Source organism: Chlorocebus sabaeus, chromosome 6, assembly GCF_047675955.1.
Source record: "Chlorocebus sabaeus isolate Y175 chromosome 6, mChlSab1.0.hap1, whole genome shotgun sequence".
NCBI classification, from domain to species: domain Eukaryota; kingdom Metazoa; phylum Chordata; class Mammalia; order Primates; family Cercopithecidae; genus Chlorocebus; species Chlorocebus sabaeus.
Window position 1 is genome coordinate 50,161,260 of NC_132909.1, and position 17,533 is coordinate 50,178,792.

A 17,533-nucleotide genomic window follows, 5' to 3' on the forward strand; every position below is an offset into this window, starting at 1 on the left:
AGACTCCGTCTCAAAAAAAAAAAAGAAGTGGAACTGTGCTAAGTCCTATAGAGAAAAACAAAAAGACAGAGAATGATGGGGGAAACGGTTAAAATCTTACGCAGGGTGACCTGGAAAGGCCACACTGAGATGATGTTTGAACAGAGCCACGTAGAGAAGAGTGTCAAGTAGAGGAAACAGCAAGGACTGCTCAGATGATCTATGTGGATTGGTTAGCTGCCTGACCTTGAGCAGCTGAGATTACAGGTGCCTGCCACCACGTCCAGCCAATTATTTGTAATTTTAGTAGAGATGAGGTTTCACCATGCTGGCCAGGATGGTCTTGACCTCCTGACGTCAGGTGATTCACCCACCTTCGCCTCTCGAAATGGTGGGATTACAGTCATGAGCCACCGTGCCCAGCCAACATGCTGTTTTGAAAAGTGTGGTCAGCTGGCCGGGCGCGGTGGCTCAAGCCTGTAATCCCAGCACTTTGGGAGGCCGAGATGGGCGGATCACGAGGTCAGATCGAGACCATCCTGGCTAACACGGTGAAACCCCGTCTCTACTAAAAAAAACACAAAAAACTAGCCGGGCGAAGTGGCGGGTGCCTGTAGTCCCAGCTACTCGGGAGGCTGAGGCAGGAGAATGGCGTAAACCCGGGAGGCGGAGCTTGCAGTGAGCTGAGATCCGGCCACTGCACTCCAGCCCGGGCGACAGAGCAAGACTCCGTCTCAAAAAAAAAAAAAAAAAAGAAAAGTGTGGTCAGCTGTTTTTTTTTTTTTTTTTTTTTTGAGACAGAGTCTCGCTGTGTCACCCAGGCTGGAGTGCAGTGGCGCGATCTCGGCTCACTGCAAGCTCCGCCTCCCGGGTTTTACGCCATTCTCCTGCCTCAGCCTCCGAGTAGCTGGGACTACAGGCGCCCGCCACCTCGCCCGGCTAGTTTTTTGTATTTTTAGTAGAGACGGGGTTTCACGGTGTTAGCCAGGATGGTCTCGATCTCCTGACCTCGTGATCCACCCGCCTCGGCCTCCCAAAGTGCTGGGATTACAGGCTTGAGCCACCGCGCCCGGCCAGTCAGCTGTTTTAACAAGTGTGATGTTAGGCTGGGCACAGTGGCTCACGCCTGTAATCCCAGCACTTCGGGAGGCCGAGGCGGGCGGATCACGAGGTCAGGAGTTGGAGACCAGCCTGGCCAACATGGTGAAACCCCGTCTCTACTAAAAAACACAAAAGTTAGCCGATTGTGGTGGCGGGCACCTGTAATCCCAGGTACTTGGGAGGCTGAGGCAGGAGAATGGCTTGAACCTGGGAGGCCGCGTTGCAGCCAGCCGAGAGATCGTTCCACTGCACACCAGCCACAGCGACAGTGTGAGACTTTGTCTCAAAAAAAAAAAAAAAAAGTGATGTTACTGTTGAAAGTAACTTTCTGCTGGGCGCAGTGGCTCACGCCTGTAATCTCAGCACTTTGCGAGACTGAGGCGGGCGGATCACGAGGTCAGGAGATTGAGACCATCCTGGCTAATACGGTGAAACCTGTCCCTGCTAAAAATACAAAAATTAGTTCGGCCGGGTGCGGTGGCTCACGCCTGTAATCCCAGCTCTCAGGGAGGCAGAGGTGGGAGGACAGCTTGAACCCAGGAGTTCGAGACCTGCCTGGGCAATATAGCGAGACCACGTTCTCCACAAAAAGGAAGAAGAAAAAAAAAAAGCGTAAAGATTAGTTCCACATTGTGGCACACGCCTGTAGTCCCAGCTACTCGGCAGGCTGAGGGGCAGGAGAATCGCTTGAACCCGGGAGGCTGAGGTTGCGGTGAGCCAAGATCGCGCCACTGCACTCCAGCCTGGGCGACAGAGTGAGACTCCGTCTCAAAAAAAAGAAAAAGGTAACTTTCCACTAGGCGCGGTCCTTCACGCCTGTAATCCTGGTACTTTGGGAGACCGAGTAGGGGGCGGATGACTTGAGCTCTGGAGTTCGAGACCAGCCTGGACAACGTAGTGAAACCCTGTCTTTACAAAAGTATACAAAGATTAGCCGGGTGTGGCGGTGCGCTCCTGTAGACCCAGCTACTTGGGGGGCCGAGGCAGAGGATCACTTGTGCCCAGGAGGCGGAGGTTGCAATGAGTCAAGCACTCCACTTGGAGGACTGCACTGCTGTCCTCCAAGGTTGGGTTGGGGAATGGGGTCTGGAGAGGTAGTTCTGAAGAAAAAAAAAAGGTCACTTCACTGAGGCCTCTGCAGTGTAACTGCATATTTCTGGCTGTTGGAAAAGAGGCAAAAGTTCCAATCGCTACTCCTTAAACTTGGAAAGGGGCCTTTGGGTTTCTGAGCTCAGTGTCACATATAACAGATGCCTTCGATAAAGCAGTGTTTATTTTTTACAGAGCAGTATTTATGTCTCATTTAAAGAGACAGGGTCTCACTATGTTGCGCAGGCTGGAGTACAGTGGCGCAATCATGGCTCACTGCAGTCTCCTGGGACTCAAGGGATCCTAGCCCCTCACCTTCCTGAGTAGCTGGAACTACAGGCGCGCGCCACCCCGCCTGGCTTGAGTTTCGTTTTTAGCTAGTGTTGGCTGGCTCTCCGTATCGGCACGACAAGACGTGCTAGTTTAAAAAGCGCAGAAACGGCCGGGCGCGGTGGCTCAAGCCTGTAATCCCAGCACTTTGGGAGGCCGAGACGGGCGGATCACAAGGTCAGAAGATCAAGACCATCCTGGCTAACACGGTGAAACCCCGTCTCTACTAAAAATACAAAAAAATTAGCCGGGCGTGGTAGCGGGCGCCTGTAGTCCCAGCTACTCGGGAGGCTGAGGCAGGAGAATGGCGTGAACCCAGGAGGCGGAGCTTGTAGTGAGCCTAGATCGCGCCACTGCACTCCAGCCTGGGTGACAGAGCAAAGACTCCGTCTCAAAAAAAAAACAAACAAACGCAGAAACAGGAACCTGTATTTTCCAGCCTAAGGCCAACGCAGTTGCAGGAGATCCTGTAAGCGGCCGGTGTTCTGTACTAAGCCAGTGTCTCACTTCGTTTGCTCGCTTCCGGTGGGCACAGAAATGTCATCAGACAGCGCCGGAAGTGCCCTCGCGCTGCCTAGGAGACAAGACGCGAGACCGGCAGCGCCCACCCGGTCGCCATGGAGCTTCCCCTAGGGCAGTGCCATGATTCCCGCTCCTGGGACGATGACTCGGACCCAGAGTCAGAGACAGACCCAGACGCGCAGGCCGAGGCCTACGTGGCCCGCGTTCTCAGTCCGCCAAAATCCGGGCTGGCGTTCCCGCGTCCCTCGCAGCTATCCACGCCCGCCGCGTCCCCGAGCGCTTCGGAGCCTCGGGCCGCGTCCAGGGTTTCGGCCGTAAGTGAGCCAGGCCTTCTGAGCCTTCCCCCGGAGCTGCTGCTCGAGATCTGCTCCTACCTGGACGCCCGCCTTGTGCTCCACGTACTGTCGCGCGTGTGCCACGCGCTGCGCGACCTCGTGTATGACCGTGTCACCTGGAGGCTACGCGCGCTACGCCGCGTACGCGCGCCCTACCCAGTGGTGGAAGGTGCGCGCACCCAGGGACTGGGGGCTCCCGCCCAGGTCAGGCTTGGGGCGGGGAAGAGGTGCATGGGGTGTTCTGGACACAGCCTCTGGAGCAGGCTTCGTGGCTGTCCTGGCTCAGGCTGGAGGCTGAGGTAGTTACTGGTGGTGCCGAAGCCCCTGAGGACCTCTGGGTGGACCACGAGGCAGTCAGGCACTTGGCTTCCTGAGACTGTGGTCCCTGGACGACTCAGGATCCAAATATCCTCAGGCTTGGGGTCTTGTGGTACTAAGCCCCTGACTCCTGACTGGGGATTAACACAGGGACTTGAAGGCTTAGGCTCTGGAGTTTATGCTAGGGCTCAAAGTGAGCCCAAGGATCCTCAGGTTCTGAGTCCAGCTTAGAAGCTGAGACAGCACCTGTTGATGTCAAAACTTCTGAGCCCTAGAGCCTTGACCCAGTTAGGGGCGAGACAGTGGCTCTTGGCCCTGAGTTGATTGGTTCCTGAGGGAGAACAGCTGTGACCTTTGAATCGATATTGTTGATCCTGATACAGCTGGATCCTCAGGCCCTTAAGCCAAGATGTATTACAGCTTGGGTGTTTGATACCCTTAACCTGGAAGCTTTGATTCTGCTTCCAGGTCAAGGTAATCAAACACTCAACCTTAGGAATCAGGATCACTCCGGGATCAGTGATTCTCAAGGTGTTGCCATTCAACCCCCTAGGTCAGACTCTCCCAAACAGCTTAATAAACATAGATGCTTGGACCCTGTCCATACCACTGAATCTGCATCTGGGGCTTGCATTCTGCATATTGACAAGGCTCCCTAGTTTCCAGATACTCTTTGAGGAACAGCCCCCTTGGTCCGGTTCAGATGGCTGAGGCAGGAAGGGTTAGTCATGAGGCCCCAGCTTCTATGCTAAGCCTGAGGTCAGACCTCAACATCCTGAGACCGCTGTCCCCTGAGTTTGGGTTGGGGGATGGGGCCTGGAGAGGTAGTTCTGAGACCCCAGTTCCCAATTTCTAGAAATTGGAGTGAGGAGTAGTCCTAGACCTGCCTGGGAAATGGGCAGGCAGTTGGTCCCAAGACCTGAGCCTGGGTTGGCTTGGGGCGGGAGTAGGGATCTCCATGGGGTTCTGTCCAAGTCTGGTGTAGGGTGGGCTCCCTGGAAGCCAGGGTTGGGCTTGGCCAGCTGGCGTGGGTGCTAGGGTCCCTGCCCACTGGGCACCCTACTCGTGGTAACCCACAGAGAAGAACTTTGACTGGCCGGCAGCCTGCATTGCGCTGGAGGAGCACCTGTCCCGCTGGGCAGAGGATGGGCGCCGGGCCGAATACTTCTGCTTGGCTGATGGGCACCTGGCTGCCGTTGACTCAGTGCTGCTGCTCCAGGTGAGACGGGGTCTGTGGGGGGCCAGGCAGGGGTGGGTCAGTGTGGCCCTGACAACATCACCTTGCTCCCTTTCCAGGGTGGGTCACTCTGTCTGTCGGGCTCCCGAGATCGCACTGTCAACTTGTGGGACCTGCGGCAGCTGGGGACGGAGCCCAGCCAGGTTCTGGTCAAGACCTTGGGCACTAAGCGGAATAGTACCCACGAGGTGAGGGGTCAGGTGGGGATAGGAGGTGTGAGGCCTGAGTACGGTATCTTGGTTAAGGCCCCAGGTTTTGGTACAGGATCACACAGATTTGAATCTGACTTTTCTATCCTTGGTGTGACTTTGGGTGAGATGTGTGTCTTCTCCGTGCCTCAGTTTCTACTTCTGTCCAGTGGGTGATTAGCATGAGGATGAAGGAGATACATTATGCATTAATGTGGACATACATTAAGCTCAGTCTTTTTTTTTTTTTTTTGAGATGGAGTCCTGCTTTGTCACCCAGGCTGGAGTGCAGTGGTATGATCTCAGCTCACTGCAACCTCTGCCTCCCGGGTTCAAGCGATTCTCCTGCCTCAGCCTCCCAAGTAGCTGGGACTACAGGTGCATGCCACCACACCTGGCTAATTTTTTTTTTTTTTTTTTTTTGAGATGGAGTCTCACTTTGTTGCTAGGCTGGAGTGTAGTGGTGCGATCTTGGCTCACTGAAACCTCTGCCTCCCAGGTTCAAGCAATTCTCTTGCCTCAGCCTCCTGAGTAGCTGGGACTACAGGTGCCCCGCCATCATGCCCAGCTAATGTTTGTATTTTTAGTAGAGATGGGGTTTCACCATGTTGGCCAGGATGTTCTCCATCTCCAGACCTCGTGATCTGCCTGCCTCAGCCTCCCAAAGTGCTGGGATTACAGGCATGAGCCACCCGGCCTTTATTTATATAGTTTTTGAGAGAATCTCACTCTGTCACCCAAGCTGGAGTGCAATGGCATGATCTCGGCCCACTGCAACCTCTGCCTCCGGGGTTCAAGTGATTCTCCTGCCTCAGCCTCCCAAGTAGCTGGGATTACAGGTGCCTGCCACCATGCCCAGCTAATTTTTTTTTTTAATGGAATCTCACTCTGTTGCTCAGGCTGTAGTGCAGTGGCACAATCTCAGCTTACTGCAACCTCGCCTCCTGAGTAGCTGGAATTACAGGCATGTGCCACCATGCCCAGCTAATTTTTTTGTATGTGTGTGTGTGTATATATATGTGTGTGTATATATATATATATATTTTTTTTTTTATCTTTAGTAGACACAAGGTTTCACCATGTTGGCCAGGCTGGTCTCAAACTCCTGGCCTCAAGTTATCTGCCTGCCTTAGCCTCCCAAAGTGCTAGGATTACAGGCATGAGCCACGGTGCCCGGCCAAGCTCAGGCTCTGACACACAGTAGGTGCTCAATAGATGTCAGGTACACCTTGAGAGGCCCAGTGCAGAGCAGTTATGAGACTGCCCTTGGAGATCAGCCAACTCTGAGCATGACTGTCATCTCGTGAGAAGTGACTGTGGAGGAGCATCTCTACCAGTCGCTAAGGTGGTCAGGCCGGTGGCTGAGAGCTTGGGCTTGGGGCCAGGTTGCTGGGTTCAAATTCACACTGTGCTGCTTCCTGGCTGTGTGACCTTGAGTGAGAAACTCAACCTCTCTGGGGCCCAGTTTCCCTATTTGTAAAATGAGATACATGATAGTGCCCTCCTCTGTGGGACTGGTGGGCAGTAAGTCAGCATCTACTACCCTGTGCATATTAGCTTCTGAGGCAAGGGATGTTTTCTGCCCAATTTGCTGATGAATGAACTGAGGGAGGTGATACGGTTTGCCAGGTCACAAAGTAGAGGCCATACTCTTAATCACTTGTCATGGGGCTTCAAACCACCACTGGTGCTGAGTCTCTGCAAAACTTGACTTAGAAATGTTATTGGGCCAGGGTGCAGTTAGTTGCTCAGGCCTGTAATCCTAACACTTTGGGAGGCCGAGGCAGGAGGACTGCTTGAACCCAGGAGTTTGAGACCAGCCTGGGCAACATGGAAGACCCTGACTCTACAAAAAATACCAAAAAATTATCCGGGCGTGGTGGCTGGCACCTGTAGTCCCAGCTACTCGGGAGGCTGAGGCAGGAGAACGGCGTGTCCCTGGGAGGCAGAGCTTGCTGTGAGCCAGGATCACGTCACTGCACTCCAGCCTAGGAGACAGAGCAAGACTCTGTCTCAAAAAAAAAAAAAAAAAAAAAAATCAGCAGAGCATAGTGGCATGTGCCTGTAGTTCCAGCTCTTCGGGAAGCTGTGGTACAAGGATCACTTGAGCCTGGGAGGTGGAGGCCGCAGTGAGCCATGATTGCACCACTGCATTCGTGCCTAGGTGACAGAGCAAGACATCATCTCAAAAAAAAAAAAAAAAAGGCCGGGCGCGGTGGCTCAAGCCTGTAATCCCAGCACTTTGGGAGGCGGAGACGGGTGGATCACGAGGTCAGGAGATCGAGACCATCCTGACTAACACGGTGAAACCCCGTCTCTACTAAATATTACAAAAAACTAGCCGGGCGAGGTGGCGGATGCCTGTAGTCCCAGCTACTCGGGAGGCTGAGGCAGGAGAATGGCGTGAACCCGAGAGGCGGAGCTTGCAGTGAGCCGAGATCTGGCCACTGCACTCCAGCCTGGGCGACAGAGCAAGACTCCGTCTCAAAAAAAAAAAAAAAAAAAAAAAAGAGTTTCTGTGCCAGGCACAGTGGCTCACACCTGTAATCCCAGCACTTTGGGAGGCTGAGGCGGGTGGATCACCTGAGGTTGGGAGTTTGAGACCAGCCTGGCCAACATGGTGAAACCCCAACTCTACTAATAATACAAAAATTAGCCGGGCGTGGTGGCACAAGCATGTAATCCCAGCTACTAGGGAGGCTAAGGCAGGAGAATCACTTAAACCCGGAAGGCGGAGGTTGCAGTGAGCCAAGATCAAGCCACTGCACTCCAGCCTGGATGACAAGAGTGAAATTCCGTCTCAAAAAAAAAAAAAAAGTTTCTGGGTGGGGTGTGAAGTCAGGCTGACCTATGGACACAAACTTTAATCTGTAATCAACTGGAACTTGCTCTGGGTTCTTGCTCTGGGTTCCTTCCTCTGACCCTTGATTTTGTCGTCTGTGCAATGGGGATGATCACCTGGAGCCAAAGTTGGGTATTGTACTTACTGCAGCATCTATCACAGTGGGCATTGGGGAGGAAGAGCTGTGTGGCTTTGGGTGAGTCTCTTGACCTCTCTGAGCCTTCCCTGCAAAAACACAACCATCCCAGTCTGGGACCCCCCATGGGCTGTGGCAGGTGTGTGACTGCTGCTCCCATCCCACAGGGCTGGGTGTGGTCACTGGCAGCGCAGGACCACCGCGTGTGCTCTGGCTCCTGGGACAGCACAGTGAAGCTCTGGGACCTGGCAGCAGATGGGCAGCAGTTCGGCGAGATAAAGTGTGAGGGGGCCTGGGCAGGGGATCTGGGGGGATAGGACCCTGCCTGGCCACAGCCAAAGCCCTGTGGTCTGTGTGTCCCCAGGACCAGCTCAGCCGTGCTGTGCCTCTCCTACCTGTCTGACGTCCTGGTGACTGGCACCTATGACAAGAAGGTGGCCATCTATGACCCCAGAGGTGGGCCAAGAATCCTGGGGCCCAGGTTGGGAGATGTCATGTTGGGGAAGGAGACAATGGGGCTTCACAGCCTGGCTGGGGTCATAGTCACATAACCACACACTCACCACTCGGAGTGGCCGTGCTGTGCTGGTACAATATAGGCAACTTGGGCAGCGGGTGCAGATGAAGTCTGGGCAGCCCTGGGGGCCGGTTAGAATCCTGGCTGTCCCACTTCCTACCTGTGTGACCCCCAGACAAGCTTGAAGCTCGGTTTCCCCATCTGTGAAATCCAGATAATAATACCACGCTAGCCCCATGGGGTTAATGGGGGAAGATGATAATAGCAACAGTGGTGGATTAAGCACATTTTTTTATGCTGGGTGTGGTGGTGCCCACCTATAGTCCCAGCGACTCCGCAGGCTGAGGCAGGAGGATTGCTTCAGCCTAGGAATTTGAGTTCAACCTGGGCAACATAGTGAGACCCCCATATCTAAATGAAAAGTAAATTAAAAATATATAAATAAATTCATTTACATAAGCACCTAGAAGGAACACCTGGAACATAAGTATTTTCTGTTATTTATTTATCCATTCATTTTTCGTTTTTTTCTTTTTCTTTCTTTTTTTTTTTTTGAGATGGGAGTCTCACTGTTACCCAGGCTGGAGTGCAGCGGCGCGATCTCAGCTCACCACAACCTCCACCTCCTGGGTTCAAGCGACTCTCCTTCCTCAGCCTCCCGAGTAGGTGGGATTACAGGAGCCTGCCACCATGCCTGGCTAATTTTTGAATTTTTAGTAGAGACGAGGTTTCACCATGTTGGCCAGGCTGGTCATGAACTGACGTCAGGTGATCCACCCACCTCGGCTTCCCAAAGTATAGGGATTACAGGCGTGAGCCACTGCGCCTGGCCATTTTTCCTTTTTTTCAAATAGAGATGGGGTCTTGCCACGTTTCCCAGGCTGATCTTGAACTCCTGAGCTCAGGTGATCCGCCCGTATCAGCCTCCCAAAGTTCCGAGATTACAGGTGTGAACCACTGTGCCCGGCCTATTTATTCTTTCTTCTTTTGTTAATTGAAGGGCCAGTGTACCTTGTCCAGGCAGAGCTGGAGCAGGGCTGCGGGATAGAGGCATGTTTCATGCCAACCTGAGGGTGGATGCAAAACTGAGACCACCTTGGTCAGCTCTGTGCTGAGAACAATAGATGGGATTGGAGGAGGGATATGGGATGGGGATGGGGATGGGCAGAAGCCTGGGGCTCCTGTGGAGGCCTGGGTTTAGCTGAGGTGGGAGAAGAGAGAGGGGTCACTCTGTGGGGTAGGGGAATGAGCAGATCGAGGGTTTTGCCAGACAGGATGGAGACATGGGATGCTCCCATGGGCTGGGAGAGGGGGCCTTCAAGGGGCTCTGATATCCCTCCTCCCCGGCCCATGAAGCCAGCCCAGCCCTGTTGAAGTGCCAGCAACTACACTCCAGACCCGTGCTGGCCCTGGTGGCGGATGACCAGCACATCATCTCAGGCAGCGAGGACCGCACCCTGGTAGTGGTGGACCGCCGAGCCAACAGAGTCCTGCAGCGTCTGCAGGTGGGCCCTCCCCAGGGGCCTGGAGAGATGGGGACTGTCGCAGGCCCAGCATGGCCTGAGCTGTCCTGTCCCTTGTCCCTCTCATAGCTGGACTCTTACCTGCTCTGCATGTCCTACCAGGAACCCCAGCTCTGGGCTGGTGACAACCACGGCCTGCTGCACGTCTTCGTCAACCGCAACGGCTGCTTACAGCTTATCCGGGTCTGCTGGAGCTCCTGCCCCTGCCTGTTCCTCCCCCTGGGCCTCCTTCCTACCCCTGAGCCCCTGGTGGTGTGGGGGAGGGTGGGCCTTGGGAGAGCCTCGCCTGAGTGTTTCCTGATCCCCTTCCCGCAGTCCTTTGACGTGGGCCACAGCTTTCCCATCACTGGGATCCAGTACTCAGTGGGAGCCTTGTACACCACATCCACTGACAGGTCCATCCGGGTGAGGCTCCTGCCCAGTCCCTGCCCCTCCCCCACCTCCATCAGCCAGGGGCGTACCTCTTGACCTTGGCCCATTGCCCCCACCAGGTGCACGTGCCCACAGACCCACCAAGGACCATCTGCACCCGAAAGTACAACAGTACGCTCAATAGGGTAAGGTCCTGCCCCATGTGCCCTGCCCAGCTGGCCAGAGCGCCATCGTCCCTGACTCCTCACATCCTTCCCCGGTCCCAGGTCTGTGCTGAGGGCAACCTCGTGGTGGCCGGCTCTGGGGACGTGTCGCTAGAGGTCTGGAGGCTGCCAGCCTGAGCAGGTGGACGTGGATGTGGATACTGCCTACTGGAGGCTGGGCTTCCTCCTCTGTTCTTGGGGGACCATCCCCAATGTTGGTGCTGCCTCCGCCCCTGCCCCACAGGCCTAGGGCACAAGGAGTCCCGGCCACGTTCGGGTGAGGGTCCTGGCCTGGGCCCTATGCCTGGGGGAAGGGTGAAGTTGGGGTTCAGGCCCACCCAGGGGGCCGTGCCCCGCTTTTGGGCCCTGATTTTGTTATGATTTGGATGCCCCGCTCTCAGGTGAGAGCGAAGGAGAAATAAACCTGACATGTTGGTGCTTGGGCCTGGAGTGTGAGTGTGGTTTGCCTGCTGGGGCTCTGCCTGCGCCTGCTTGGGGTTGGGGGGCTGCAGGCCTTCGTGGGAGTGACTGGGAGAGATAGCAAGTCTGGGCTAGGGGGTGCGTGTCAGCTGTTGCTGTGTGTTTATTTGAAGAGGGAGATTCCTGGGGATCATGGTCACCTGTGTCTATGATGTCACTTGTGTGTGTGTGATGTGTGATGTGTGTGGTGTGTAGATGATGACTCAAATCCTGGCCATTTGAAAGGGTACCTGCTCAGGCTATCCCATGGGTGCTGGGGAGGGCAAGGGGGATGGCGTGTTCTCCGTCTGGGGCTCTAGGGTCTGTGTGTGCTGCTGTGGCTGTGACCCCGGGGTCAGGCCGGGGAGGGAGGCTGGGCTAGGTGTGCACCTGGCCCCTGCAAGCCCAAAGTCCCTGTGGTCTCCCATCGCAGCCGGGCTCAGCCATGCCCTGAGAAGTATTCACTTCATGTTTATTGAGGTCCCCTGGTTTGCCCAGGCCACAGGGTGGCATTGTCCTGGGTTCATAGGATGGCACAGGGCTTCTCCTTGAAGGGGTTGGTGGCAGCCGGGATGCCTACAAGGAAGGGGTCGCTCTTGGCCTGCTCTGTGCAGAACTGCAGCAGATCGGCGGCCACCTTGGACACCTGCAGACCAGCTGGGTCAGTCAGACCAGACACGGGCATGTACCTGTCCCCTGGCCCACGTGTTTCCACCTCTTCCCACCTCCTGCACTGGCCCTGACCCTCACCTTCACTCGGTCGATGCCCACCTTCATCCGGAGCTGCTCCACTGCCTGGCAGGCCTGCCCAATGTCACCACTGATGGCCACCTTGCTGGACATCTGGGGAAAGTGGGCAGGGCTGTGGGCAGCAGGCCCAACCTCAGTCCCCTAGGGGGAAGCCTAGGGCTGCCCGAGGGTTCCCGTACCTCCTCCTACGTTCCTTGGGGACTGCAGGATGAGGGTGGCTGCTCCTGGACCCGTGAGGCCCACGCACCTCGGCTAAGCCACCTCTGGCTGCCTGGTCCTCTGGCAGCCACCCTGCTCTGGCTCCCTCCCCAGTCCGGCCTGTCCTCTCCAAACCTCTTTTCTCCTTCTGCTACCCCTGCAGAGACTTTGAAGCCAGGACTCTCATGGAGTGAAATATCACCAGCTGCAGCAGCAGCAGCAGCTGCCTCGGCTGAGGGGGTCCCTGTCTCAGGAGGGCCTGTGGCTGCCCTGGTGTCATGTGTCACCTGGGTTCCTGTGGGCTGGGTGCCTTGGCTGGGGGAGTGAGGAGGCCCTGGCCTCCCCTGGACCTGCTGGATCTCCTGCTAACTGTTCCCAACACATCTGCTTTGTCAGACTCTGCCATCTCCGACATGCAGCCTTGCCTCTCCTGCTCTCACCACTGCTCAGGCCCAAATCTCCAATACCTTCATTCTCTTTTTTTTTCTTTCTTTTTTTTTTTTTTTTTTGAGAGTCTTGCTCTGTTACCCAGGCTGGAGTGCAGTGGTGCGATCTCAGCTCACTTTCAACCTCCATCTCCCGGGCTCAAGTGATTCTCCTGCCTCAGCCTCCTGAGTAGCTGGGATTACAGGCGTATGCAACCACACCTGGCTAATTTTTTTTTTTTTTTTTTTTTTGAGATGGTGTTTTGCTCGTTGCCCAGGCTAGAGTACAATGGCGCGATTTTGGCTCACCACAACCTCCGCCTTCGAGGTTCAAGTGATTCTCCTGCCTCAGCCTCTCGAGTAGCTGGGATTACAGGCATATGCCACCATGCTCGGCTAATTTTTAGTAGTTTTAGTAGAGACGAGGTTTCACTATGTTGGTCAGGCTGGTCTTGAACTCCCGACCTCAGGTGATCTGCTTGCCTTGGCCTCCCAAAGTGCTGGGATTACAGGCGTGAGCCACTGTGTCCGGCCACACCTGGCTCATTTTTGTATTTTAGTAGAGATGGGGTTTCACCATGTTGGCCAGGCTGGTCTCAAACTGACCTCAAGTGATCCACCTGCTTTGGCCTCCCAAAGTGCTGGGATTACAGGTGTGAGCCATCGTGCCTGGCCTTTATTTTTTTTAAGCCCAGGTTCTCGCTGTGTCCAGGCTGGAGTGCAGTGGTACAATCATAGCTCACTGTAACTTCAAACTCCTGGGCTCAGGTGATCCTCTCACCTCAGCCTCCTGATTAGCTAGAATTATAGGCGTGAGCCACCGTGCCCTGCTAATTTATGTTTTTAACTTTTTGTAGAGATGGTTCTTACTATGTTGCCCAGGCTGGTCTTGAACTCCTGACCTCAAACGATCCTTGGCCTTCCAAAGGAATTATAGGCATAAGCCACTGAGCTTTGCCCCACCTGAGATTCTAATATGTGCCCAGCACTGTGCAAAAAACCAAAATGAGCAATGAAACAAGACAAAACCCTGCCCTCATGGAGCTGCCTTTCTAGTCAGGCAGGGATGGACAGCAGAAAATGTACTCAGTGGAAGAGTATACATCTGAAAGAGAATATGAAAGAAGAATACAATCAAGGTAAAGGGGAGAGGAGTGGTCAGGGCAGACCTCTCAGAGGAGGTGACATTTTAACTTAGGCCCAAAGGAGGAGAAGGAACTGGGAAATGGGGTGTTCTAGGCAGGGGGAGCAGCAAGTGCATGACTCCTTGGACAAAAAAGAGCTTGGTGGGTTCCAGGAACAGCAAAGAGGTCCATGTAGCTGGAGAGGAGAGAGGAAGGGAGGGCCAGCATGGTGGGAGGTGGAAGCAGGGAGGTTGAGAGGCGCCCTTTAAGGCCACTGTGAAAAGCTTGGATTTTACTCCCAGGGGGAAGCTACCATTAGGAGGTTTTAACCGTGACGTGTTTGATTTATGGTTAAAGAGCTGTGGCATGCGCCTGTAGTCCCAGCTACTGAGGAGACTGAAGTGGGAGGATGACTTGAGGCCAGGAGGTCAAAGCTGCAGTGAGGTGTGATTGTCCCGTTGCACTCTAGCCCTGGTGATAGAGTGAGACCCTGCATCAAAAAAAAAAAAAGCTCTCTGATCTTAGCTGTTAGGTGGGAGATGGATTGAAGAAGACCAAAGCCAGCTTGTAGGCTATGGGGATAAAGAAAATACCTGGATTTCGGACCTACTTTATAGGTAGAGGTTGGCAGACATGCTGAGAAGGATGGATATGGGGTGTGCAAAAAGGGGAAACAGCAAGCTCCACTCCTCATTTTTAATTTTTATTTAGTTTTGAGATGGAGTTTTGCTCTGTTGCCCAGACTAGAGTGCAGTGACACCATCTCGACTCACTGCAACCTCCACCTCCCGGGTTCAAGTGATTCTCCTGCCTCAGCCTCCTGAGTAGCTGGGATTACAGGTGTGCGCCACCATACCTGGCTAATTTTTGTATTTTTTAGTAGAGACGGGGTTTTGCCATGTTGACCAGGCTGGTCTCTAACTCCTAACCTCAGGTGATCCGCCCGCCTTGGCCTCCCAAAGTGCTGGGATTACAGGTGTGAGCCACTGTGCCCCGCCCCAATCCCTATTTTTCAGTCTAGTGGATGAGTGAAGGGTGGGGCCATTTGCTGAGATGCAGAAAGACCAGAGATAGGTAGAGAGGGAACTGAGGGGGCAAGTTTGAGATCCAAGTGAGGATGTCAAGGAGGATGTCTGGCTCCTCCAACAAGGTAGGCTCACTCCAGCCTCAGGGCTTTTGCTGTTCTGTCTACCCACGTGCAGGGAATGGCCTCTCTGCATCTTCACATATGGGGATTTTCTCAGCCTTCTGTCTTTGGCTCAAATCTCACCTCCTTGGCGTCCTTCACCCATCACTCCAACTAAAATACCCAACTCCTCCACCTAAAGACTCAAATTATCCTGTTTAAATCCTGATTGCGCTGGGCGCGGTGGCTCACACCTGTAATCCTAGCACTTTTGGAGGCCGAGGCAGGTGGATCACCTCAGGTCAGGAGTTCGAGACCAGCCTGACCAACATAGCGAAACCCTGTCTCTACTAAAAATACAAGAATTAGCCGGGCGTTATGGTGCACGCCTGTAATCCCAGCTACTTGGGAGGCTGAGGCAAGAGAATCGCTTGAAAAACCGGGAGGCAGAGGTTACAGTGAGTTGAGATCGTGCCATTGCACTCCAGCCTGGGCAACGAGAATGAAACTCCGTTTCCAAAAAAAAAAAAAAATCCTGATTGTACTCACCATTGTTGTTAACTTTCTATCTTCCCAATCAGACTGTGGGCTCCAGTAGGGCAGGGTCCACATCTTGGTCTTGTTCACCACTAAATCCTTAGTGCCTAACACAGAGTCCACCATAGAGAATAGACTACATGAATTGTAGAGTGAGTGAATAATCCTGTTGACCGTATGCCCTGTTAGGAGGGTGCGTTTGAGGTGCAGATGACATTGAGGGTCTCACAGTCTTGCTGGTGGGAGAGACGGCAGCCCTGGGTCCCAGAAGAGGCCACTGACCCAGTGGAAGTTCAGGGAAGGCTTCCCAGAGGAGGTGGAGGTGATAGCTGCAGCTATAAAGGAAGAACAAAACGTTATGCAGCATGTGAAGGCTTTGGAGACTTGTGAGGGTACGAACTGGGCTCACTATCCCATTAAACAAAAGTGGCTGAGGAAGGCTGGAACTGTATCTAACGCTGCCTGGTGACGGAAATCCTGTCCATGGGTGACGCTTAAGAAGCGATCCTCATGAAAAAAATTAGCTGGGGACGGTGGTACACACCTGTAGTCCCAGCTTGTCGGACGCTGGGGTGGGAAGATGACCTGAGTTCCGGAGTCGGAGGTTGCAGTGGGCCGAGATCGCGTCACAGCACTCCAGCCTGGCGACAGAGTGAGACCCTATCAAACAACATCAGGCCGGGCGCGGTGGCTCAAGCCTGTAATCCCAGCACTTTGGGAGGCCGAGGCGGGCGGATCACGAGTTCAGGAGATCAAGACCAGCCTGGCTAACACGGTGAAACCCCGTCTCTACTAAAAATACAAAAAATTAGCCAGGCGTGGTGGCGGGCGCCTGTAGTACCAGCTACTCGCGAGGCTGAGGCAGGAGAATGGTGTGAACCCGGGAGGCAGAGGTTGCAGTGAGCCGACATCGCGCCACTGCGTTCCAGCCTGGGTGACAGCGCAAGACTATCTCAAAAAAAAAAAAAAAAAAAAAAAAAGGCCGGGCGTGGTGGCTCAAGCCTGTAATCCCAGCACTTGGGGAGGCCGAGGTGGGCGGATCACGAGGTCAGGAGATCGAGACCATCCTGGCGAACACGGTGAAACCCCGTCTCTACTAAAAAATACAAAAAACTAGCCGGGTGAGGTGGCGGGCGCCTGTAGTCCCAGCTACTCCGGAGGCTGAGGCAGGAGAATGGCGTGAACCCGGGAGGCGGAGCTTGCAGTGAGCTGAGATCTGGCCACTGCACTCCAGCCTGGGCGACAGAGCAAGACTCTGTCTCAAAAAAAAAAAAAAGGTAACAACAACAAAACCAGCGTCTCCTCCCGAGGGGACAGAGCAGAAAGGAATGGGCGAGCGCCGGCAAAGTGGTGGGTCTCCAGCAGGCGGCATTAAAATCTTGGCTGAGGGCAGTGGCTCCCGCCTGTAATCCCAGCACTTCGGAAGGCCGAGGCGGACGGATCACGCGAGGTCAGAACCAGCCTGGTCAACATGGTGAAATGCCGTCTCTACTGAAAATATAAAAATTAGCCAGGCGTGGTGGTGGGTGCCTATGATCCCAGCAACTCGGGAGGCTGAGGCAGGAGAATCCCTTGAACTAGTGGGGCAGAGTTTGCAGTGAGCCGAGATTGCAACACTGCACTCCAGCCTGCACAACAAGAGCATAACTCTGTCTCAAAAATAAATTAAATAAATAATACAAATAAAAAAGAATCTTCATGCGAAGTCGGGAACACATGAAAAGGCGTAAAGGCCTGGCGCGGTGGCTCACGCCTGTAATCCCAGCACTTTGGGAGGCCGAGGCGGGCGGATCACCTGAGGTCGGAAGTTCGAGACCAGCCTGACCAACAAAGAGAAACCCTGTCTCTACTAAAAATACAAAATTAGCCGCGCGTGGTGGTGTATGCCTGTAGTCCCAGCTACTCAGGAGGCTGAGGAAGGAGAATCGCTTGAACCCATAAGGTGGAGGTTGCAGTGAGCTGAGATCGCGCAATTGCACTCCAGCCTGGGCGACAAGAGTGAAACCCTTATCGAATGAAAGGAAGGAAGGAGGAATGGAGGGAGGGAGGGAAAAGGAAAGAAAGGAAGGAAGGAAAGAAAAGGAAGGAAGGAAAGAAAGAGAAAGAAAGAAAGAAAGAAAGAGAAAGAAAGAAAGAAAAAGAAAGAAAGAAAGAAAGAAGGAAAGAGAAAGAAAGAGAAAGAAAAGAAAGAAGAAAAAGACAAGACCTAAAGGCTCCTCGCG

General features: G+C 54.1%; 2 protein-coding genes across 4 annotated transcripts; one reads left to right on the top strand and one right to left on the bottom strand.

The window, feature by feature from the left end:
• The first annotated feature begins 2,341 nt into the window (after window positions 1-2,341).
• On the top strand, window positions 2,342-11,135 carry FBXW9 (F-box and WD repeat domain containing 9). Of its 3 annotated transcripts, none has more exons than XM_007995404.3 (10): window positions 2,342-3,525; window positions 4,754-4,893; window positions 4,971-5,099; window positions 8,245-8,357; window positions 8,442-8,533; window positions 9,951-10,099; window positions 10,187-10,300; window positions 10,433-10,522; window positions 10,609-10,674; window positions 10,756-11,135. In XM_007995404.3, exons 1-10 carry the CDS (start codon window positions 3,117-3,119, stop codon window positions 10,828-10,830), a joined length of 1,377 nt encoding a protein of 458 aa, XP_007993595.1. In that variant the 5' UTR covers window positions 2,342-3,116; the 3' UTR covers window positions 10,831-11,135. The 3 variants fall into 3 exon arrangements, with proteins under 3 accessions (XP_007993595.1, XP_037848005.1, XP_007993596.1); XM_037992077.2 differs by having other exon boundaries at window positions 10,220-10,300; XM_007995405.3 differs by lacking the exon at window positions 10,433-10,522.
• A 471-nt stretch (window positions 11,136-11,606) lies between these two features.
• Window positions 11,607-17,511, bottom strand: GNG14 (G protein subunit gamma 14). Its single transcript, XM_037992080.2, is given in 4 exon segments — window positions 11,607-11,787; window positions 11,790-11,994; window positions 15,324-15,646; window positions 15,856-17,511. Coding segments are annotated over 3 exon segments (432 nt in total). The 5' UTR covers window positions 15,438-15,646; window positions 15,856-17,511; the 3' UTR covers window positions 11,607-11,674.
• Window positions 17,512-17,533: the final 22 nt, after the last annotated feature.

What these genes read in the sequence shown, in the direction of transcription:
- FBXW9 (XM_007995404.3), top strand. Translation starts at nt 3,117, where the DNA reads ATGGAGCTTCCCCTAGGGCAGTGCCATGATTCCCGCTCCTGGGACGAT. An exon ending in CCACTGACAGGTCCATCCGG is followed by an intron (nt 10,523 to 10,608) that starts GTGAGGCTCCTG and finishes TGCCCCCACCAG; the next exon opens with GTGCACGTGCCCACAGACCC. An exon ending in ACAACAGTACGCTCAATAGG is followed by an intron (nt 10,675 to 10,755) that starts GTAAGGTCCTGC and finishes CCCCGGTCCCAG; the next exon opens with GTCTGTGCTGAGGGCAACCT.